The 21,100-nt window shown below is 45.0% G+C and overlaps 1 protein-coding gene across 1 annotated transcript in view; it reads right to left on the reverse strand.

The window, feature by feature from the left end:
- Window positions 1-20,333, reverse strand: part of LOC135103900 (zwei Ig domain protein zig-8-like) — a 66,566-nt gene extending 46,233 nt beyond the window's left edge. The window contains exon 1 of the mRNA XM_064010828.1: window positions 20,183-20,333. Within this exon, the coding sequence (XP_063866898.1) occupies window positions 20,183-20,333 (151 nt within the window). The remainder of the gene's footprint in view (window positions 1-20,182) is intronic.
- Between the last annotated feature and the right edge of the window lie 767 nt (window positions 20,334-21,100).

The following is a 21,100-nucleotide window of genomic DNA, read 5'->3' on the forward strand; positions in this document are numbered from 1 at the left end:
TTCATGGCTTCTTTCTTCCATTTCTCCTCTCTGTTCTTACTTCCTTTCGTGATTTCTTACTTTCCCTTCCCTTTTTCGCCACTTGTATGATTTCTCCTCTTTCTTTCCCTCTGACCTTTTCTTCTCCTTCTTCCGAGCCTTTCTACTTCTTCCCCTTAAGTTCTTTTCCTTTTCATGCATGTATATTTTCTCAGCTGTCCTTTGGTGGAAAGTTTCATGGCAGCTGCAGAGAGAGAGAGAGAGAGAGAGAGAGAGAGAGAGAGAGAGAGAGAGAGAGAGAGAGAGAGAGAGAGAGAGAGAGAGAGAGAGAGAGAGAGAGAGAGAGAGAGAGAGAGAGAGAGAGAGAGAGAGGTGGTTTTCTGAAATTCATCCGGTTTTTATGCATGTACATGTTAACTTTTTTTTGTTTTTGTTTACTTTTATCTACATTTTTATCATTTCGTTGTGCTGTGTTGTTATAACGTTGCTAGAAAAGAAGCAGTTGTTTTTTTGTTCCAGATTTGTCAACCTTTTCCTGTTGTTGCTGTCCTTTTTCTTTATTTTTTTTATTTTCTTTTCTTTATTTTTTTTGTTCCAGATTCGTCAAGCTTTTCCTGTTGCTAGTGCTCGTTTCTTTTTCTTTTTCTGTCCATTTTTGCCTTTTTTTTTTCAAAGTGTCAGGCAGGTCGACCAAGGGCACAAAAAAAAAGAATAATAGAAAAAAAGAGAAGAAAACATCCCCAAAACAGAAACGAGAGAGAGAGAGAGAGAGAGAGAGAGAGAGAGAGAGAGAGGGAGAGGAAGAGGAAGAATGTTGGCCAATCTAGTTTCTGCGGTGTCTTGGTGCTCCTTTTCACTGCTGTTGGTTTGCTCTGTTCTGTTTTGCGCTGAATATTCCACAGTTACCTCACGGATTTTATTTCCCAGCGTTGGAGGAAAAAAAAAACTCATGCTACTGTATTCACATTTTTCCCCTCGAGGTTCCGTTTATACAGTGCAAAGTTTAAATTTTTCTCGACTTCTTTTGGGTTGGAATTTTTATTTATTTATTTTTTTTTTGTACAAGTTAATTGCTTTTAAAATATTTTCCCGAGCCCCCATTCTCTATTTCCTTCTCTTTCTTGCTTTCGGATTTTTCCCCCTCTCTTTCCTCCTCCCTCCGGCATCCCAAGTAAAGTACAGGCAATTTCTACCTCCAATTTCTTTCCCAGTCCCTCTCATTTCTCTCCCACTTTCTCCCATTCCCCTTACTTTCCTTCTCTCAGTGATATTTGACGTCATTTCTCTCTCTCTCTCTCTCTCTCTCTCTCTCTCTCTCTCTCTCTCTCTCTCTCTCTCTCTCTCTCTCTCTCTCTCTCTCTCTCTCTCTCTCTCTCTCTCTCTCTCTCTCTCTCTCTCTCTCTCTCTCTCTCTCTCTCTCTCTCTCTCTCTCTCTCTCATTTTCCTCCCATCTCACACCATTGATCGCGTCACCTTTCAGGTTATATCTTTCTTATCTTTTCACCTTGCTCTTTCCTCTTCGTATTTTCCCCTCGTGCGTTTTCCCTCCCAGCCGTTTCCCCTTTTCCCTCCTTCTGGCTTTGGCACGGAAGGTCAGCAATTCCCCCCACGTTTCCTCAAAGCCTGTGTGCCATTCATCTCGAAAAACGACCTTCAAATGCAGCCTGTCTTTCCGAAATGCTCCCCTGCGCTTCCTATGCACTCACTCCCTTCCAGCTCCCTCCACCCTCCTGCCTAGTCCCGTCTGGTCTTGTCCTCCCTGCCTCGCCTCGACCCTCGGCCTCAGTAACTCGGGCGGCGAAGTGGAGTCTTAGTTAGTTATGTAATTAGTGTGGCTGTTCCTTGCGTGTTTTAGAGGGCGAAGTCTTGACTGTCTTGGTCCTGGTGAGTGCGTCTTATGTGGAGGTTCTGCCTTGGTTTTTTTTTTTTTTTTTGTTTTTTGTTTTATTTTGGAATGTGGGGAAAGAAATGGAAAATGAAGATAGGTATTTGTGTTTTATGTTTTGCGTCTGTTTCTTTTGGTTTTGGTGAAGTTTGTTAGTTAGATATATAAACACACACACACACACACACACACACACACACACACACACACACACACACACACACACACACACACACACACACACACACACACACACACACACACACACACACACACACACACACACACACACACACACATCACTACATTTATCAATTCTATTTTCATTGCCGAGTGTAGCGGGTGTATTGGGAAGCACCACCAGCAGCGGGAGAATAGAAATAGGCCTGCACGGGAATCGCTAAAAATTCAGCCATGACACAACGGCCTGGACTGGCCACTCAAGCCTACAGGAGATAAGCCTACAGGCCAACCTTCAAAGTCTCCGGGTATAAGCCTACTGGGGGTTATAGGCTCAAGAGGTCAAACAGAATAAATAAAATGGAAATTCATAATAAAAAATACCAGTTAGAATAGAGAAGAGAGAGAGAGAAAGAAAAAAAAGTCGAAGTGAGGCGAGGCAAGGCGAGGCAAGCTGAGAATATGCCTCGTCATTTTAAGTAACAAGCCTACACTCTAACCCTTAAGAGACAACGACGTCCACTCATCCCTCGGTCACAGGGAGGAAGGGAAGAAGAGGAGGACATCTGGTAGGCGAGGAGAGAGGGGGGAGAGAGAGAGAGAGAGAGAGAGAGAGAGAGAGAGAGAGAGAGAGAGAGAGAGAGAGAGAGAGAGAGAGAGAGAGAGAGAGAGAGAGAGACACTGGGATGGGAGGTTGGGAGATGGGCGGGGAGGCGAGGGAGAGTGGTGGGTGGCTGGTGGCTGGTGTGTGGGTGTGTCCCCGGCTCCGGTCACGCCCAAGATTAATGTCCCTCTGTACCAATGGATGGACGAGCCGCAATTTAACCTTGAACATCAACTGGCACTCTGAACGCGGCACTGGCACTCGTCACTCCTCCTGGCACCCACCTCTCCACCGCCCCGCGAGACTACACTTCCATCACTCGAGGACACGACGGATTTGCAAGTGAGACATTTCTCCACCACCACTGTCACCACCACCACTGTTACCACCACCACCACTGTCATCATCACTACCACTGTCACCATCACCACCATTGTCACCACCACCACCATTGTCACCACCACCACCATTGTCACCACCACCACCACCACTGTCACCACCACCACCACCAGTCACCGCCGCCGCCGCCGCCACCGCCACCACCACCATCGCTGCCGTCCTTGAGTCTTCCAATTTACTGTAATGGGAGGAAAGAGTCATCGGCGGCGTCTTCTGCAGCCCTGGTCGAGGTGCGCCGAGCTTCACGATCACCACACTGCCCCCGAACGACCTCCCCTCCTTCTCCCCTTTCCCATCACTGGAGACTTCGGACGCCGCCATCCTGCCTCGCGCCCTTGACTTATCTCCGCGGTGTTACGGTCTCTCTGAGTCCCTGGCGGCTGGTGGTTCAGGTGACACCGAGGAACCTTGCTTTTTCTGCCTCTTTCTGCCTACCCCTTTACCTTGACTTCTGCCTTCCATCCTCTCTTGCCTTCGTCCTCCCCTGTGCCGCCGCCGTGTGTCCCCTCCAACCCCGACAGCCGCGCAGACAGGTGGAGGACACGGCGGTTCTGATGCATGTTACCGTCGGCCTCACAGTCTGGTGTTTGGCTCCGAAATGGGAAAACATCGTAAGGTTCCCGTGAAGGACCTGAGGCAACGCAACGCACTGCCGGCTTTCCTGATGGCATTTTTTAAGAGGTTGTAAGAAGAGGCAGCGACGGAGCGGTGCGAGTATTTCAGGCCCTTTTGCCAGATACTTTTCATGCTACTTTTACTGGTTGGGACATTTTTTTCTGCAATAGGGCGGCGGTTTTTCCGGGTCAAAGGAGAAGAAGAAATAGTTAACCTTGGGCTCTAAGAACATCACACATGGAAGGAAATGTGACCTCTCCTCTGTCATTCAGCGGGGAGACAAACACGACGGCGGGGTTTTGGTTGGCGGAGGAGGCAACAACACAGGTGAAGGCGAAAGAGGCCGGAGGAATGTTGAAATATCTGAGAGCTCAGCGTGGCTTTTCTTTCCTTCTCTCACGTGCATGTCTTGAGATTCTTTTTGCGAATAACAACTATCTCTCTCTCTCTCTCTCTCTCTCTCTCTCTCTCTCTCTCTCTCTCTCTCTCTCTCTCTCTCTCTCTCTCTCTCTCTCTCTCTCTCTCTCTCTCTCTCTCTCTCTCTCTCTCTCTCTCTCTCTCTCTCTCTCTCTCTCTCTCTCTCTCTCTCTCTCTCTCTCTCTCTCTCTCTCTCTCTCACCTTTATCCATAATCTCCTTCCCTCCCTTCAGCCATCACACAACACTCTCCCTCCGAAATTCATGGAGTTTGCAGATGCATTTTTGCCTCTCACGTGTCCTTGGCTAAATAAATACGGCGAGAGAGAGAGAGAGAGAGAGAGAGAGAGAGAGAGAGAGAGAGAGAGAGAGAGAGAGAGAGAGAGAGAGAGAGAGAGAGAGAGAGAGAGAGAGAGAGAGAGAGAGAGAGAGAGAGAGAGAGAGGGAGTTACGAGTAAATGCCACTGGTCTCCCCTTGATGCTTCTAGTGAATATTATTTTAGAAGAGCATTTTTTTTTCTCTCTTTCTCTCTACAGCGAGTAAGTTAACGTTTAAAGCTAAGCGTCACTAATCAACGCGACGCCGCTTCTTCTCTTTTCCTGTTTAATGCCGCTGGAGAATTTTCACATGGTCTTTCTGTCGTTTACCACTTCAAAGCCTCCCTTCCTTCTACACGTTTGTTGTCTTGTACTTTCTCAATGCCTGTATTTTTTTTTTTTCGCGTTTACTCTGTTGGTTTTGTATCTAAGGCAAATGTTTGGATTAAAGATGTGAATGGTGTTTTAGGATATAGCAAGGATGTTTATAGGGAGTACATCGTGTCGGTCTGTCGGTCTCTCTCTCTCTCTCTCTCTCTCTCTCTCTCTCTCTCTCTCTCTCTCTCTCTCTCTCTCTCTCTCTCTCTCTCTCTCTCTCTCTCTCTCTCTCTCTCTCTCTCTCTCTCTCTCTCTCTCTCTCTCTCTCTCTCTTTCCAAAAGTCTCTCTGTTCTTTCCTTTCTAGCACTTCTTTCTCCATTTCCTGTTTGTGCTTTTCTTCTTTAACTTTACAACACGCATGTCCAGAGTTACTTCACACATTGCCTCCATGACCTACTTCCATTGTGCCTTTTTTCTCACTCCCACCAGACACCGAAGACTGAAGACTGAAGACTGTTTGTTGCCTCTCTCCTGCCTTCTTCCCTGCCTGCTGCCCGCCTCCCTCCCTCGCCTATGACCCAGTTCTCATGCCACACCCTGTCCGTCTCCCCGAACTGACCTCCCTTGTCCTGATCCACCTCACAAAGCTCCTCAAGTCCTGTCATCCATTCACTCCCTCGCGCTTTCCTTCACGTGTTACAAAGGATTACGAAGGATGACAACAACAGCAGGCCTTTGAGTCCTTTCCAGAGTGCTTACTACGATATTTCCAGTAGCTATTGCTATGAGAGATAGGACAACGTAGTGGAAGGGGTCTCTCTACCCTCCCATTAATGTAGTGGAAGCTCAAGGAAATAATGGGTAAGATACAATGCTGAAAATTTTATGTATATTATTGGATATTTGAGGATAGTGAAAAGAAAGGTGTATTCTACTTATATGTGTGTTGTGTGCATAGTGTTCGTCGTGTAGGTACAGTGTGGGTGTTTAGGAGTACACTGTCTTGTCTGGTGTCCAAAGGTGAAGCAGTCAGTCAGGCCGCTGCTCCAATTGGATGTTTCAGTGATCTGGTGACTCTTGTACTGCTTTGAAGTGGTGAAAATTGGATGTTTAGTCAATTACTGTGTTAATTAGTCAGTTAAAGAGTGTGTGTGTCTCTCTCTCTCTCTCTCTCTCTCTCTCTCTCTCTCTCTCTCTCTCTCTCTCTCTCTCTCTCTCTCTCTCTCTCTCTCTCTCTCTCTCTCTCTCTCTCTCTCTCTCTCTCTCTCTCTCTCTCTCTCTCTCTCTCTCTCTCTCTCTCTCTCTCTGATCTGACCGCAGCCTCTGAATAACTCTTCCAATTACTTCCTTCTCATTGTCCTTCCTGCCTTCCTTCCATCATCCTCCTTCCTGCTTCCCTTGCCGTCTTCTGCGTTTCCTGGCCACAATTTCTTTATATCCCGTCTCCCTTCGCCTGCCACCAGCATCCTTCAACCTTCTTCCTTCCCACTTCCATTCCATTCTTCCCCCTAACATCTAATTTTCTGCAACATCCCGCCCTCCTTCAGCTAACCAAATCTCCAATTGCCTCCTGCTTCTGCTCACCATTCTTCCTTCCTCCTCCTCCTTCCTCCTCCCCGCCGTCCTCTTCCTTCCTGACAAGATCTATCTCAAACACCAACTCCTTCCATCAGCTTCCCCTCGCAGGCATCTCCCTTTCTGCCTTTCCCTGAGTTTCATCTTGTTTTGTATATTTCTTCTGACGTGTTTCCAGGTTTTCCTCTGGCCTGGCGCGGTATATTTATTTTGTTTTGTCAAAAAGAAAAAAAGTTGCAGCTATGAATGTTCCTGTCACCTGGAAACTGGCTGGTTTTCTCTCTCTCTCTCTCTCTCTCTCTCTCTCTCTCTCTCTCTCTCTCTCTCTCTCTCTCTCTCTCTCTCTCTCTCTCTCTCTCTCTCTCTCTCTCTCTCTCTCTCTCTCTCTCTCTCTCTCTCTCTCTCTCTCTCTCTCTCTCTCTCTCTCTCTCTCATACCTATATCCACCTGTCTTCCCTGTACATTATGATTATTTTCAGCTTTTTTTCTCGAGTAAAGTCTCGATTTTTACCTTTACTAACACGTGCTGGCTTATCTTTTAAGTATTATTGCTTTGCTTGTACATATATATTTTTTAATAGATGGAGCTTTTATCTGTAAAACTGTGCATCAGGATTATTTTCAGTATCCCTGCCTCACTTACCCTCCTCGAATATCAACTTTATGAATAAATTACAGACACCAGATCGAGGCAGTTTCAAGGAGGTGTGTTGGGAGGAGAAGCATAGTGACTTGAAAACTCGTAACCTTCAGGCCATGAACGAAAATTTTGTGCTTTTGTGTTACTTTTGTTACGTCTCCACCTACTACTACTACTCAACGCACACGCGGAGAGAGCGAAGAACTTATGCAAACACCGGGTTAGGAGGGCGAGAAAGGGGAAGGATCGAGGTTGAGAGTGAGGGAGAAAGGGGAAGATTCGAGGTGAAGAGTGAGAGAGACAGGAGAAGATTCGGGCGGAGAGCGAAAGAGAAAAGGGAAAATTCGAAGTGAAAAGTGAGAGAAAGGAGGGAAGTTCTGATGAAGATTGAGAGGAAAACGAGAAGAGTCGAGTGAAGAGGAAAAGAGAAAGGGGAAAATTCGAGGTGAATAGTAAGAGGAAGGGGAAGAACCAGAGAGAGAGAGAGAGAGAGAGAGAGAGAGAGAGAGAGAGAGAGAGAGAGAGAGAGAGAGAGAGAGAGAGAGAGATATCTGAGGCCTCTTCATTGGTTGCACAGAGGACTCACACAGGCGGGATAAAGGGCGTCGGATAAACACCAAAGCTAGCGTCTCCCGGCGTCTCTCCCGCCTATGATATTTACCCAGGGAGGAAGAAAGGGGGTCTCCGGCGTGTGCTTAAGAGAGCTTATGTTGACTGTAGAGGGCGATCAAAGAGGCTGCTGTTTTACCGTAGGGTGGTGTACACACACACACACACACACACACACACACACACACACACACACACACACACACACACACACACACACACACACACACACACACACACACACACACACACACACACACACACACACACACACACACACACACACACACACACACACACACACACACACACACACACACACACACACACACACACACACACACACACACACACACACACACACACACACACACACACACACACACACACACACACACACACACACACACACACACACACACACACACACACACACACACACACACACACACACACACACACACACACACACACACACACACACACACACACACACACACACACACACACACACACACACACACACACACACACACACACACACACACACACACACACACACACACACACACACACACACACACACACACACACACACACACACACACACACACACACACACACACACACACACACACACACACACACACACACACACACACACACACACACACACACACACACACACACACACACACACACACACACACACACACACACACACACACACACACACACACACACACACACACACACACACACACACACACACACACACACACACACACACACACACACACACACACACACACACACACACACACACACACACACACACACACACACACACACACACACACACACACACACACACACACACACACACACACACACACACACACACACACACACACACACACACACACACACACACACACACACACACACACACACACACACACACACACACACACACACACACACACACACACACACACACACAGAGAGAGAGAGAGCAGAGAAGGAAGGGAGCGTGTATATGTGTTCATTGTTGTCATAGTATTCCATTCTCTCTCTCTCTCTCTCTCTCTCTCTCTCTCTCTCTCTCTCTCTCTCTCTCTCTCTCTCTCTCTCTCTCTCTCTCTCTCTCTCTCTCTCTCTCTCTCTCTCTCTCTCTCTCTCTCTCTCTCTCCCCCCATGTCCTTGAGTCAACATATATTTCAATCCCTTAACAGAACAAGAAGCCAGTGTTTGATGCGTTAATACTTTTTCGTAAACAAACGGTCTCTTTTCACTTCAGCACATAGTGAAGCTTGTCATATTAATAGGATTCTTTGGAAAAAAAATCCCTTTAGCTTAAAACAACAAGAGGTTGACGCCAAACATATGCACATCAACCCTTTTGCTGCTGTAGATGTCCTTTGTCAGCATTCATAGCGGTTAAAAAATATAAAAAAATGCTTGCATATTCACAAAGAAGAGAGAATATGACGTTTTTTTTTGTGTATTTTAAAAGCAAAAGAGCTAAGAGAATGTAGTACAAATGTAAATGTCTGAAAAAAAAAATGATATGAAAACTTCTTTCGTAGTGAAAGAGATAAATTTTGCTCTCGAAAAGAGGGCTTCCATGGATCAAAGAACTAAAAAAATATTAAAAAAGAAACAGCAGGAAGTGGTTTTAATTTAATGCTTGCTTGGCGGAGAGAATTTACTGCACAAAACTTCCGGGTAGACAGATGCAATTTGACTGTAGCCGATTTTTAATTTACCGGCTATTTAGCGAGAGACAAATTGGAATAAACTTTTTTCTCGCTTGTATGTAACAATAAACTCACTGAAAAGTAAGTTTGATCAGAGTCACCTTGAAGTAGCTGCACTTGGCTCGTGTTGCATATGTACTTATTTTGCTTGGTTTATAACGTTCAGAGGTATTTTTTTTAGGATTGCAAGGTCTCTCTCTCTCTCTCTCTCTCTCTCTCTCTCTCTCTCTCTCTCTCTCTCTCTCTCTCTCTCTCTCTCTCTCTCTCTCTCTCTCTCTCTCTCTCTCTCTCTCTCTCTCTCTCTCTCTCTCTCTCTCTCTCTCTCTCTCTCTCTCTCTCTCTCTCTCTCTCTCTTCTGTCACCCCAATATCCGTGTGTTCCAGTGTCCTCTCTTTTCTATCTCCCGCCTCTCGATCTCGTTGTAATGTCCTCGCCTTTATCGCGTCCCTTGGTTCTCGTTGGCCTTATTTTTCACGCTTAGGGTCTCGCCTTTTTCTCTCTGTTAAATTGTTCTCTTTTATCCCTTTCGTAATTTCGCCTATTCTGCGTCCCCTTTTCCCCCTCCCACTCACTTCCTCGGCGCGCAATCTGCTGTTATTAATTTTCATGGTTAGAATGGCTTCATGCTGTATATCTCGTGTGTGTGTGTGTGTGTGTGTGTGTGTGTGTGTGTGTGTGTGTGTGTGTGTGTGTGTGTGTTTGGTGTGATTCTGTTGCTGGTATTGGCCTTTTAATAGCACAGGTATGCATATATGTATTTCTGCAGCCCAGGCTAACTCACCAACGCACATTCACACACACACACACACACACACACACACACACACACACACACACACACACACACACACACACACACACACACACACACACACACACACACACACACACGCACAAACACACTTAGAAGCACTCAGAATTATTGTATTATCACTTTTCACCCTTCGCTATACAGTGAAATTAGTGATAACGAAACACACACACACACACACACACACACACACACACACACACACACACACACACACACACACACACACACACACACACACACACACACACACACACACACACACACACGGACAGACCAATGGGCATAAACACCTCTGATCTGAACATCTTTGAAGGCGAGTGGAGCATAAGTTGTATAAGAACGGGCCTTCCTTGACAGATAACGAGGCTGTTATGCTGTTACGGGGGTTGTTAGGCTGCTGTCTGCCGCCCTGATCACCCACCCATCACCATCTGGCAGCTGGCTGTGGCCCACACCATCACCTACTTTAATTTGCTGGCAGGACCAAACTAGCTCCTCTGTGTTAGATTTTGTTGCCGCGACGAGCTGGCTGCGGGTCCCTCAGCGCCCATTTCTTTCTTCCGGTGTTGCTTTTTTTATGCGAGTTGAGAGAGAGGGAGAGGGAGAGAGAGAGAGAGGGAGAGAGAGGGGGAGGGGAGGGAAAGGGATAGGAATAAAGACAGACAATAACAAAGACCATTTTATAGCCAAGAGAAAAAAAGAAAAAGAAAATCATAGTCTCTTAAACACCAAACCAGTAAACACACTATCACACAGGCACAAGTATGTACATGTAACAGCCACTTTAGTCGTGAAAAAAAAAATAATGATAATACGACGTGTGTGTTTCCATTGTCAGAATTAATCACTCCATTCTCGCGTGCACCGACTACTAATCTAGTTTGGCAATATGCATATATGAACTGCTGTAACTCAGGTATAATCGGGATGTAGTGCCGTGGAGTGTGCATACCTGAGGCACTCACAGGTGGTAATACAGGTAATACTAGTGCAACAAAGGGCCGAGGTAATGAGTGAGTCTGGCCACAGCATTAGATAGGCACTCAGCAGCTTAACTCACCTCACCTCACCTCACCTCACCTCACATGCCCAGCCTCACTGAACTGCCACACCAGTTCGCAATGAAGATAGTTATTCATACCACCGCGTTAAGTAGACTCTGCAACTCACCTCATCTCACCTGCCTCGCTTCACCTACTGCGACTCACCTGCCCTGCCTCACTAAACTGCCACACCACTTCGCAATGAAGATACTGATTCGCACCACGCGCCGTAAACCTTAGCCAGTTCATAAACCTTGGAAGTGATTAAAGAGTGAAGCTGTGCCAGTGTGTAAAATATCACATAACGCTGTGGGGTTTCATGCAGGCGGGCTGTGCGTTACAAAATGACTGATTGCTTCGTTCATATTACAGGGAACCGGTGAATATGTATTTGTTCTGAAATATCTGTGCGTTTACGTCTGTCAATATTTCATGGGTAGAGACAGAGAGAGAGAGAGAGAGAGAGAGAGAGAGAGAGAGAGAGAGAGAGAGAGAGAGAGAGAGAGAGAGAGAGAGAGAGAGAGAGAGAGAGAGAGAGAGAGAGAGAGACTCCATCACCAACTCCGCCTCTCCGTTAACTACCTTATTAGGGGCTTATTCTTTTCCCCTCACTCGTACAAACAAAGCGACGATGACAATCTGGAGAGGGAACTCCATTACCGCGCCTCAAAGGAAACACCAAAACACTTGACGAGGAAGAGAGCAAGGAGGAAAAAGAGAGAGAGAGAGAGAGAGAAATAATGAAAACGAGGAAAACACATTCAAATTTAATTACCTTCATACGACAATGGATATATTTTCCTTACATTTTTTCTCTACCATGAAGAAATCCATTATCTGAAAGTACCTGGACTAGAGAGAGAAAACAATATCCGGACAACCCCAGGAAAAATGACGCAATCTTGAAATAACCATAAAAGTGGGGAGAAACAAAACACATTTCTTTTTTTATTCAGGCAGCGGCAGTAGCAAATCCACTTGGACTCTGAAGTAGATTAATAGTTCATGTCCAACAGTACTCAAGGACACATTCGTCTGAGGTCCTCATTAAAGAGAAGAAAGGGAACCCGACGCACAAAAGATTCATAAGACGGTTTTTTTTTTTTTTTTTCTAGGCACGTGCTCCTCCTCGTCCTGGAGAGAGAAGGGAAGACAGGTTCTGAAGGATTACTGACGGGGTTCTAATAATTCGCCTGTGTGGAATATGTTATTTGGGAGGGACTGACAGCAGGGTAAGGTGTTGGAGGAGTATGAGTTTCGTGTAAGTGTTTTTGGTTGTGTGAAAGGAAGGAGAGAAAGAAATAAGGGTTTTTGTGAGGTGGAGAGAGAGAGAGAGAGAGAGAGAGAGAGAGAGAGAGAGAGAGAGAGAGAGAGAGAGAGAGAGAGATTGAAAAAACATAGAGAACTGATGAAGAATAACACCCCACACACACACAATTGCAGAGTAACACACACACACACACACACACACACACACACACACACACACACACACACACACACACACACACACACACACACACACACACACACACACACACACACACACACACACACACACGTCAAATCAATTATCCGAGATGATCTATGAATCACTCAGGGGTTGATCCAATCGGCGAGCCCTCCTCCTCCGTTTTCTGTTCTGAACGAGTAGAATAAATGAGAAGAGAAAGAAAACGAGTATTTTTCCTTCCCTTGCACTTCATTTCCTTTAAGCGTCTCAGTTTGCATTATAATTTTTTCTCGTATAAAGAATTCCAGACACGAGATTAATATTTTTTTTTTTTTTTAGGTGTTTTTCTTAGTGTTTTTCTTAGTTGTTTTCCTTCTGGGTGATTTAAGTTTTCGTGTTTGCGTTTGTGTTCGTTAAAAGAGGGCCAAGAAAAGTGGGGTAGTTGAAAGGGAAAAGGTTTAATTTGATAGGTGTGCATCTTTTCCTTCATTTCTTTTTCGTTTCAGTGTGTTCAATGATCATGTTCAATTATTTATCTTCATTTGACATCATTAAGAAGAAAAATGAGTGTGACAAGATTTGTGTTCTGGTTGACACACACACACACACACACACACACACACACACACACACACACACACACACACACACACACACACACACACACACACACACACACACACACACACACACACACACACACACACACACACACACACACACACACACACACACACACACACACACACACACACACACACACACACACACACACACACACACACACACACACACACACACACACACACACACACACACACACACACACACACACACACACACACACACACACACACACACACACACACACACACACACACACACACACACACACACACACACACACACACACACACACACACACACACACACACACACACACACACACACACACACACACACACACACACACACACACACACACACACACACACACACACACACACACACACACACACACACACACACACACACACACACACACACACACACACACACACACACACACACACACACACACACACACACACACACACACACACACACACACACACACACACACACACACACACACACACACACACACACACACACACACACACACACACACACACACACACACACACACACACACACACACACACACACACACACACACACACACACACACACACACACACACACACACACACACACACACACACACACACACACACACACACACACACACACACACACACACACACACACACACACACACACACACACACACACACACACACACACACACACACACACACACACACACACACACACATTGTCACTTCTCAAAAATCACAAAGGAAACAAAGACGTAATAAAATGAATAGTTCTAGTTCTAAGCCACTCTGTGATGAAAAATCGACCAAACATTACACAAAACAAAACTCATCACATTTTACACGAAACATTTCCTCTTACAACGCAACCCAAACCTCACGTAGCGTCCACAAGATTACCAGAAATGACGTTGAATTGCATATACTTCTCTTCACCATGGCAGGAAGAGCACAGAACACTTCAGTTACCACATCACAACGCACTGAAGGACCACGAGGCTATTTTCCGCAACCCGATATGCCTGGGAATGGAGAAAGTATTTTTGTTAACGCTGTGTCCGTGTGAGTTACGTCTCGTTAAACTGGGCCTGGTGAGGGGAGGCTCCATCGCACCGCTTGAGTTGTGCCGAGGCGCGCCAGGCAGGTGAAGGCGCCCAACTTTACGAGACGCCGACGCCTCCATCTTCCACCTGAATACCTCGCTCATTGTTCCCCCTCGGCGGCGTCCCGAAGGCCTCGTCCGTTGTTGCTTCTTCCACACAATTGCCTGCCTGCTCTCCCTTCCTCCTCCTCGCCTCGCCTTGCCTCTCCTCGCCTTCCTCCCTCACTCACTCACTCACTCACTCACTCACTCACTCACTCACTCACTCACTCACTCACTCACTCACTCACTCACTCACTCTCTCTCTCTCTCTCTCTCTCTCTCTCTCTCTCTCTCTCTCTCTCTCTCTCTCTCTCTCTCTCTCTCTCTCTCTCTCTCTCTCTCTCTCTCTCTCTCTCTCTCACACACACACACACACACACACACACACACACACACACACACACACACACACACACACACACACACACACACACACACACACACACACACACACACACACACACACACACACACACACACGTTTTCATTTGTTGGTCGTATTCTTTTTTGTCCTGAAATTGTGACTATTCACTCTTCCTTTTTTTTTCTTTCCATCCTTTTTTCCTTTTAAACCAATGTTGTTGTTATTGTTATGATTACCTCGGTGGTAGTTGTGATGATAGTGGAGGTAGTGGTGGTGGTGTTCTTGTTCTTCGTCTTCGTCATCTTCTTCTTCGGTCACTTTTTTTCTTTCCCTTTGTCGACTTGTTTCGAGTTTTTTTTTTTGTTTTCTCTCTCCATTTCGTTCTTCAGCCCAACTGCTCGGTATTTTCTCCTCCATTACAAGCCATCCCTTAACGCCTTCAACGTTCTTCTCTCCTTACCATCGTCATTCTCTTACTTTCTCTCCTTCTTTCCCTTCGACGCAGCGCCCTCTTTTTCTTCCTCTTTTTTTCCCTCTTACTCTTCTTCTTTCATCTGCAGCAATCACCTCTTCCACGTTTTTCATCCTTCGGTTCACTTTTCTCTTACTGAGCCTCTTTCTTTCCCTCTCACCTCCGCAAGACCTTTCCCTTTAATAAAAAAGAGAAGAGAAAAAAAAATGTAAGCCATTCCCTCAAAAATTTCATCTTTCTTCGCTGCTCTGGTTCCTTTTCTTTCTTTTTTTTTGTCGATTTCCTTTTTTTTTTGATTTTTTGTCGATTGTGGTACTTAGTTCTTTCCTCCCACGTTCTTTCTCATTCACCGAACACTGTGTATATGAAACCTGTACCTATTTTATTTCCTCTCCTTTTGTCTCCCATTTCCTCTGTTCGTTTCCATCTTGTCATTCATTATCCTTTCCTCTTCGTCCTCCTCCATCTCCCTCCTCCTCCTCCTCGAGTTCCTCCTGCTCCTTATTCTCTTCTTTTCCTTCTCACTTCCTTCATATAAAATTCCCATCCCTTCTCCCTTCGCCATTACTTCCATTTCATTCACTTCAACTCACCCTTTGTCTCCATTATTTCACTCCTTCCACATCCCTTCCCGTCCTTTCATCCCCTCCCCTCATTCATAAGTAACCTTTCAGTCATTCACATCAGTTTCTTTGCTCCCTACTTTCGATCCTCGCCTTTTATTTTTTCTCATCTTTTTGTACTGTCTCCCTTTTCCCTTGCTCTCTTCTTTCCGTCTCTGCCCTGACTGTTCATCTCGAGTGGTCAGTCCAAGTCTCGAACCTCATCTTTTATGGATTCCCGGCGGTCATGGGGTCACCCGAGTGTTGATGACTTATGGTCGCTGATTTGAGATTTTGGTAATGGTTGGAGCGGTTGTGTAAAGAAGAGGAGAAGGTGGCGGTGGCGGTGGCGGAGAGAGAGGAAGGTGAGGGAAGTAGGTTGAGCTGACGAGAGACTGAGGAATCTCAATTGTGCACAAGTTTCAAGTGGAGTTATTTGAAAGAAAAGTAAAAGAAGAGAAGGGTGAAGGAAAAAAATAAGGAAAGAATGAGAAGAAAAGAAGAAAAATGGCGGGGAAAGGAAGGTGAGGGAGATATAGCAGACGGTAAGTTGAGGTATTTGTATTGTGCACGAGTTTCAAGTGGAGTTGCGTAGAAGAAAAGTAAAAGAAGAGAAGGGTAAAGAAAAGAATAAGGAAAGAATGGCAAGAAAAGAATAAAAATGGCGAAGAAAGGAAGATGAGGGAGGGTGAGGAATTTGAATTGTGGACAAGTTTGAAGTAGAGTTTTAAGAAAGAATGTTGTAAAAATAAATGAAAAAAATGAAAAAAAAGTAAGGAAAAAGCATAAGAATAAAAGAATAAGATGAAACTAAGGAAGGAGAAATGAAACGAGAAAAGGAAAAAAGAACAAGAAGAACCAAGAACAAAAGGAAGATATCCAACAAGAAACATCACAAAAAGAATAAGGAAACAAGCACTAACAAGAACTAAATTAAGAAAACAAGAAAAACAAGAAAAAAAAAAAACACAAACAAGAAGGGGGCGAGAGCTAGGATAAAGAAAAGGACGACAAGATAGAATGGCGGCAGAAGAAGAAGGGATAGGAGGAGGAGGAGGAGGAGGAGGAGGAAGAGAGGGAGGAGGATAAGGATGCCAATGATGATGCCGACGAAAGGGACGAGAAAAGGCGGAGGAAGGCAAGACTTATGGGACTGGATTTTATTTTATTTTTACGGTCGGTCCCTGAGATTTTCCAAGTCCACCCTATCCTTTCCCTTCACCGGGGCTCTGTCTCTCATTGCTCCTTCCTTCATCCATCTCTCCGACCATTTATTCTTACCATTCTTATTTTTCTTCTTTAAGTGTAACGTGCTATTACATTACGCAAGACGAGGTGGCGAGGGGAAAAAAAAGAAGGACCTCAAGAAGAAGAAGAAGACCTAGAAGCATTTATTTTACAATCCTCTTTGGAAGCAGTAAACATTTCATAAAAAGACGCGGAATTGGAACTCTTTTACAACACCACACCTTTCCACATATTTTCGTTCTCTAAATCCTTGTCGTTCTTTCCACCTTACTCCCCCCTCCTCCTCCTCTTCCTCCTCTTTCTCCTCTTCCTCTTCCTGTTTGTGGTGGCAGTAGCAGTAGTTGTTGTTGCCGTAGTGGTGGTGGTAATAGCCTTTATTACTGCCTATGCATGCTCTTAATGAAGCCCCCGCCAGCTCGCATCTAACCTGACTGGCATTAAGGGGGAAGCTAAAGGGAGTCTGTGGTGCACTAATGTGTGTCTGTGGGAATGTGTTTGGTGACTGGATGCAGTTAGTGGTTAGGGATGATTAAGTTAACTCACCTCTTCGTTTCCCAGAGAGAGAGAGAGAGAGAGAGAGAGAGAGAGAGAGAGAGAGAGAGAGAGAGAGAGAGAGAGAGAGAGAGAGAGAGAGAGTGAGTTAGTTAGTTCAGGGAGGTCGACAGTTAGACAGGCAAAGGAAAGAAAAGATTGATAGGCAAGAATGAAAAATGCAGACCGACAGATAAAGGATAAAAAGAAAAGAGAAAAATCAACAAACGGCGTCAAGAAGTTGAAAATTAAAGAAGTTAGAAGATAAAAGATGACGAACAAAATAAAAAAAAATATGCATACGTCGAAGGAGAGAAAGAAACGAAAAAAAAGGAAGCTCACACACACACACACACACACACACACACACACACACACACACACACACACACACACACACACACACACACACACACACACACACACACACACACACACACACACACACACACACACACACACACACACACACACACACACATTCATTGCTATAGAAAAAAAGAAAAAAATGGGACAGGATGAAAAAAAAAAAAGGTGTTCCCAAGGGTGACGTTTCTGTACAAGTATTATGTCACCCCGAGGACCTCTACTTGGAGGGGCCGCGGTGTTCCTTTTAGCGTGTGGTGAGCAGCTATAGGACTGAGGGGGCTCACCTCGTTGGCCTATAAGGAGCTAGAAAAAAATAAATAAATCCGTAGAGATCGAACAAAAATAGACGGGCATAAAAGTGTTGAATGTTTTGACAGGTAGATAAGCAAGTTTTTCGTTAATTTAAGTAGGAAATACCTTAGTTGTTTGTCCTATAGAGAGAAAGAGAAAGTTTGTGGAGGTCGGACAAAAAAATAGAACAAACTGGAAAGATGCGTAGATGTTTTATATGAAAGGTATAAAAGAGTGCAGTTGTTTTAGTGATAAATAAAGCAAATGTTTCGTTAATCTTCTTTGGAAATACGGTATGTCTGTCCTGTAGAGAGAAAGATAAGTCTGTGGAGGTCGAACAAAAATAGAACAAACTGAAAGGAATCCTAGATGTTTTATATGATGAGTATAGAAGTGTTCAGTATTTTCACGGATGAGTAGGCGAGTGTTCCGTTAATTAAGGTAGAAGAGACGTTGCTTGTTTATGAATGAATAGTGTTGGGTAAGAAGGATAGCTATTAGAGACAAGTTCGCGTATAAAGATTTTTCGTTTGTAAATTACGTGTTGGGGAAGCTAAACTACATATGAGGTGAGCTGAGAGAGAGAGAGAGAGAGAGAGAGAGAGAGAGAGAGAGAGAGAGAGAGAGAGAGAGAGAGAGAGAGAGAGAGAGAGAGAGAGAGAGAGAGAGAGAGAGAGAGAGAGAGAGAGAGACTACAACACACACAAAAGAGTAACAAGACAAAACATCTCTTGTCACACCACGGCAAAAGAAGAAAAAGCGCTAACACTTTATAATCAGAGAAACAAAAAAAAAAAAAAAAAAAAAAAAAAAGAAAAGAAAAAAAAGTGGAGCAGAGCCAGAGTTTGAGGCCGTGGAAAGAAACATAAGAAAAACGAAGGAAGGAAGCCATAAAGAGGGCCAGGAACTAAGGCGAGGCTCGGAAGACAGAGAAGGCGCCTTTTGTCAACGCCGCGATATCATGGCCCTGCAAAAACTCCAGCCCGAAAAATGTCCCTCGTGGGGGATTCAGTTTAATTGCGGCGACCAGATAATGGCGGTCATAGAGAGAGAGAGAGAGAGAGAGAGAGAGAGAGAGAGAGAGAGAGAGAGAGAGAGAGAGAGAGAGAGAGAGAGAGAGGAAGCTTGGAGGGAGGGAGATGGAGATATTAACTTTTTTCTCATCTCTATATATCTATCTGTCTATCCTTATGTCCAATTCTATCTGTCTCTCTCTACTGTATTATATCAATCAGCCAATTACTCATCCCTCCCTTGCTTCCCCCTCTCTCTCTCTCTCTCTTTACACGGTGCGTGCGTGCTGGCGCGTACTTAACACCTACCTCCACACTGCCGCCCCACGAAATAACGCCCTCTAAAAAAAAGTAGCAATTTATATTTTTGCCGGAACCTTCACGGGGAAACGGTAATGGTGACTGAAAAACCAACGTGGAGGAAGAAGTGGGTAGTCACCTGTAGGAGCACCTTTACTTTGCTGCAGCCACTTAGGGACGCAGACAGGTGTGTAGCTGTGTGTAGGTAAGGGAACACGAGTGAGTTGCATAGGTAGTGCCAGATGAAAGAATGAAAGGGTGGTTATAATGAGGCGAGGCGTTGCAAGACAGGTGTGAGGAGTGAGGATAAGGGAAGGAAGGAAGAGATGCAGAGACAAGACAATATGAACACGAGTGAGATTAAAGAAGGAAACGAAGTGTAGGTAGTAGCAGGGAGGGAGGGAAGGAAGGAAGGAATTTGATTAAAGGAGGACACTGGAGAAAGGATGGAAGAAACTCAATTAAACACGTACGGACAGAGAGAGAGAGAGAGAGAGAGAGAGAGAGAGAGAGAGAGAGAGAGAGAGAGAGAGAGAGAGAGAGAGAGAGAGAGAGAGAGAGAGAGAGCATCAAGACTCACCTGTGTACTGGGAGGCCGCCAGGGGAGCATATGGGGGCAGCAGGAGCAAAAGCAGCGGCAGAATGAGGCTCCAGCTTCCACCTCCAGTCTGCTGCCGCCCACGCCCGCCCATCCACGCCCGTCCAGCGCCCATGAAACTCCACATCCACATCTGGAAAATAGGGAGAAGATTGTTATTACTCAGTCTCAGTAGTAGTAGTAGTAGTAGTAGTGGTGGTGGTGGTGGTGGTAGTGGTAGTTGTTGTAAGAGTAGAAGTAGTAGTAGCAAAAGGAGGAGGAGGAAAAGAAGGGAGAATTGTTGTTGTTGTTGTTGTTGTTGTACGAGTAACAGTACATAGCAGTATATTCTATGATAACTGGTAGTGTAGTTGTGCCTCAGCTCTTGCATATTAACTTCACATTATAGCTCCGAGTACTGGTGGTGATGGTGGTGGTGGTGGTGGTGGTGGTAGTAGTGATGGTGGTGGTGGAAATATGTATCTGTTCCATTATAATATCCTTTCCCATGCAGCGCGTTTGGATTTGGCGATGATTATAAGTTTGAAAAGTGTGCCAAGGGATAAAAGGAAACAAATGACCCCAGATTAAGTACTTACTGCATTGGATTTGTTCTTAGTCTTTTATTTTTTTGAGTCGCTTTCATAATTATTCGCGTTACTAATTATACCAGCGGCGAGAGAGAGAGAGAGAGGGAGAGAGAGAGAGAGAGAAATGGAACTGGTGTTTGGAATTAATACTCGGCACTGGAATGGTTTGGTTTATACACGTGAGGATTATATAAAAGATCCAGTAATTTTATTCTTGATCTTTCTTATTGTTTAGGTGTTCTTCCTTAGTCTTCCTTGCTCTGTGTAAAAGAGGGAAAGAAAACGGAAGGTTAATTTTGTCTTTTTACGGTACGGAAATATTTAGAGAGTT

Source organism: Scylla paramamosain, chromosome 9 (assembly GCF_035594125.1).
Source record: "Scylla paramamosain isolate STU-SP2022 chromosome 9, ASM3559412v1, whole genome shotgun sequence".
NCBI lineage: Eukaryota > Metazoa > Arthropoda > Malacostraca > Decapoda > Portunidae > Scylla > Scylla paramamosain.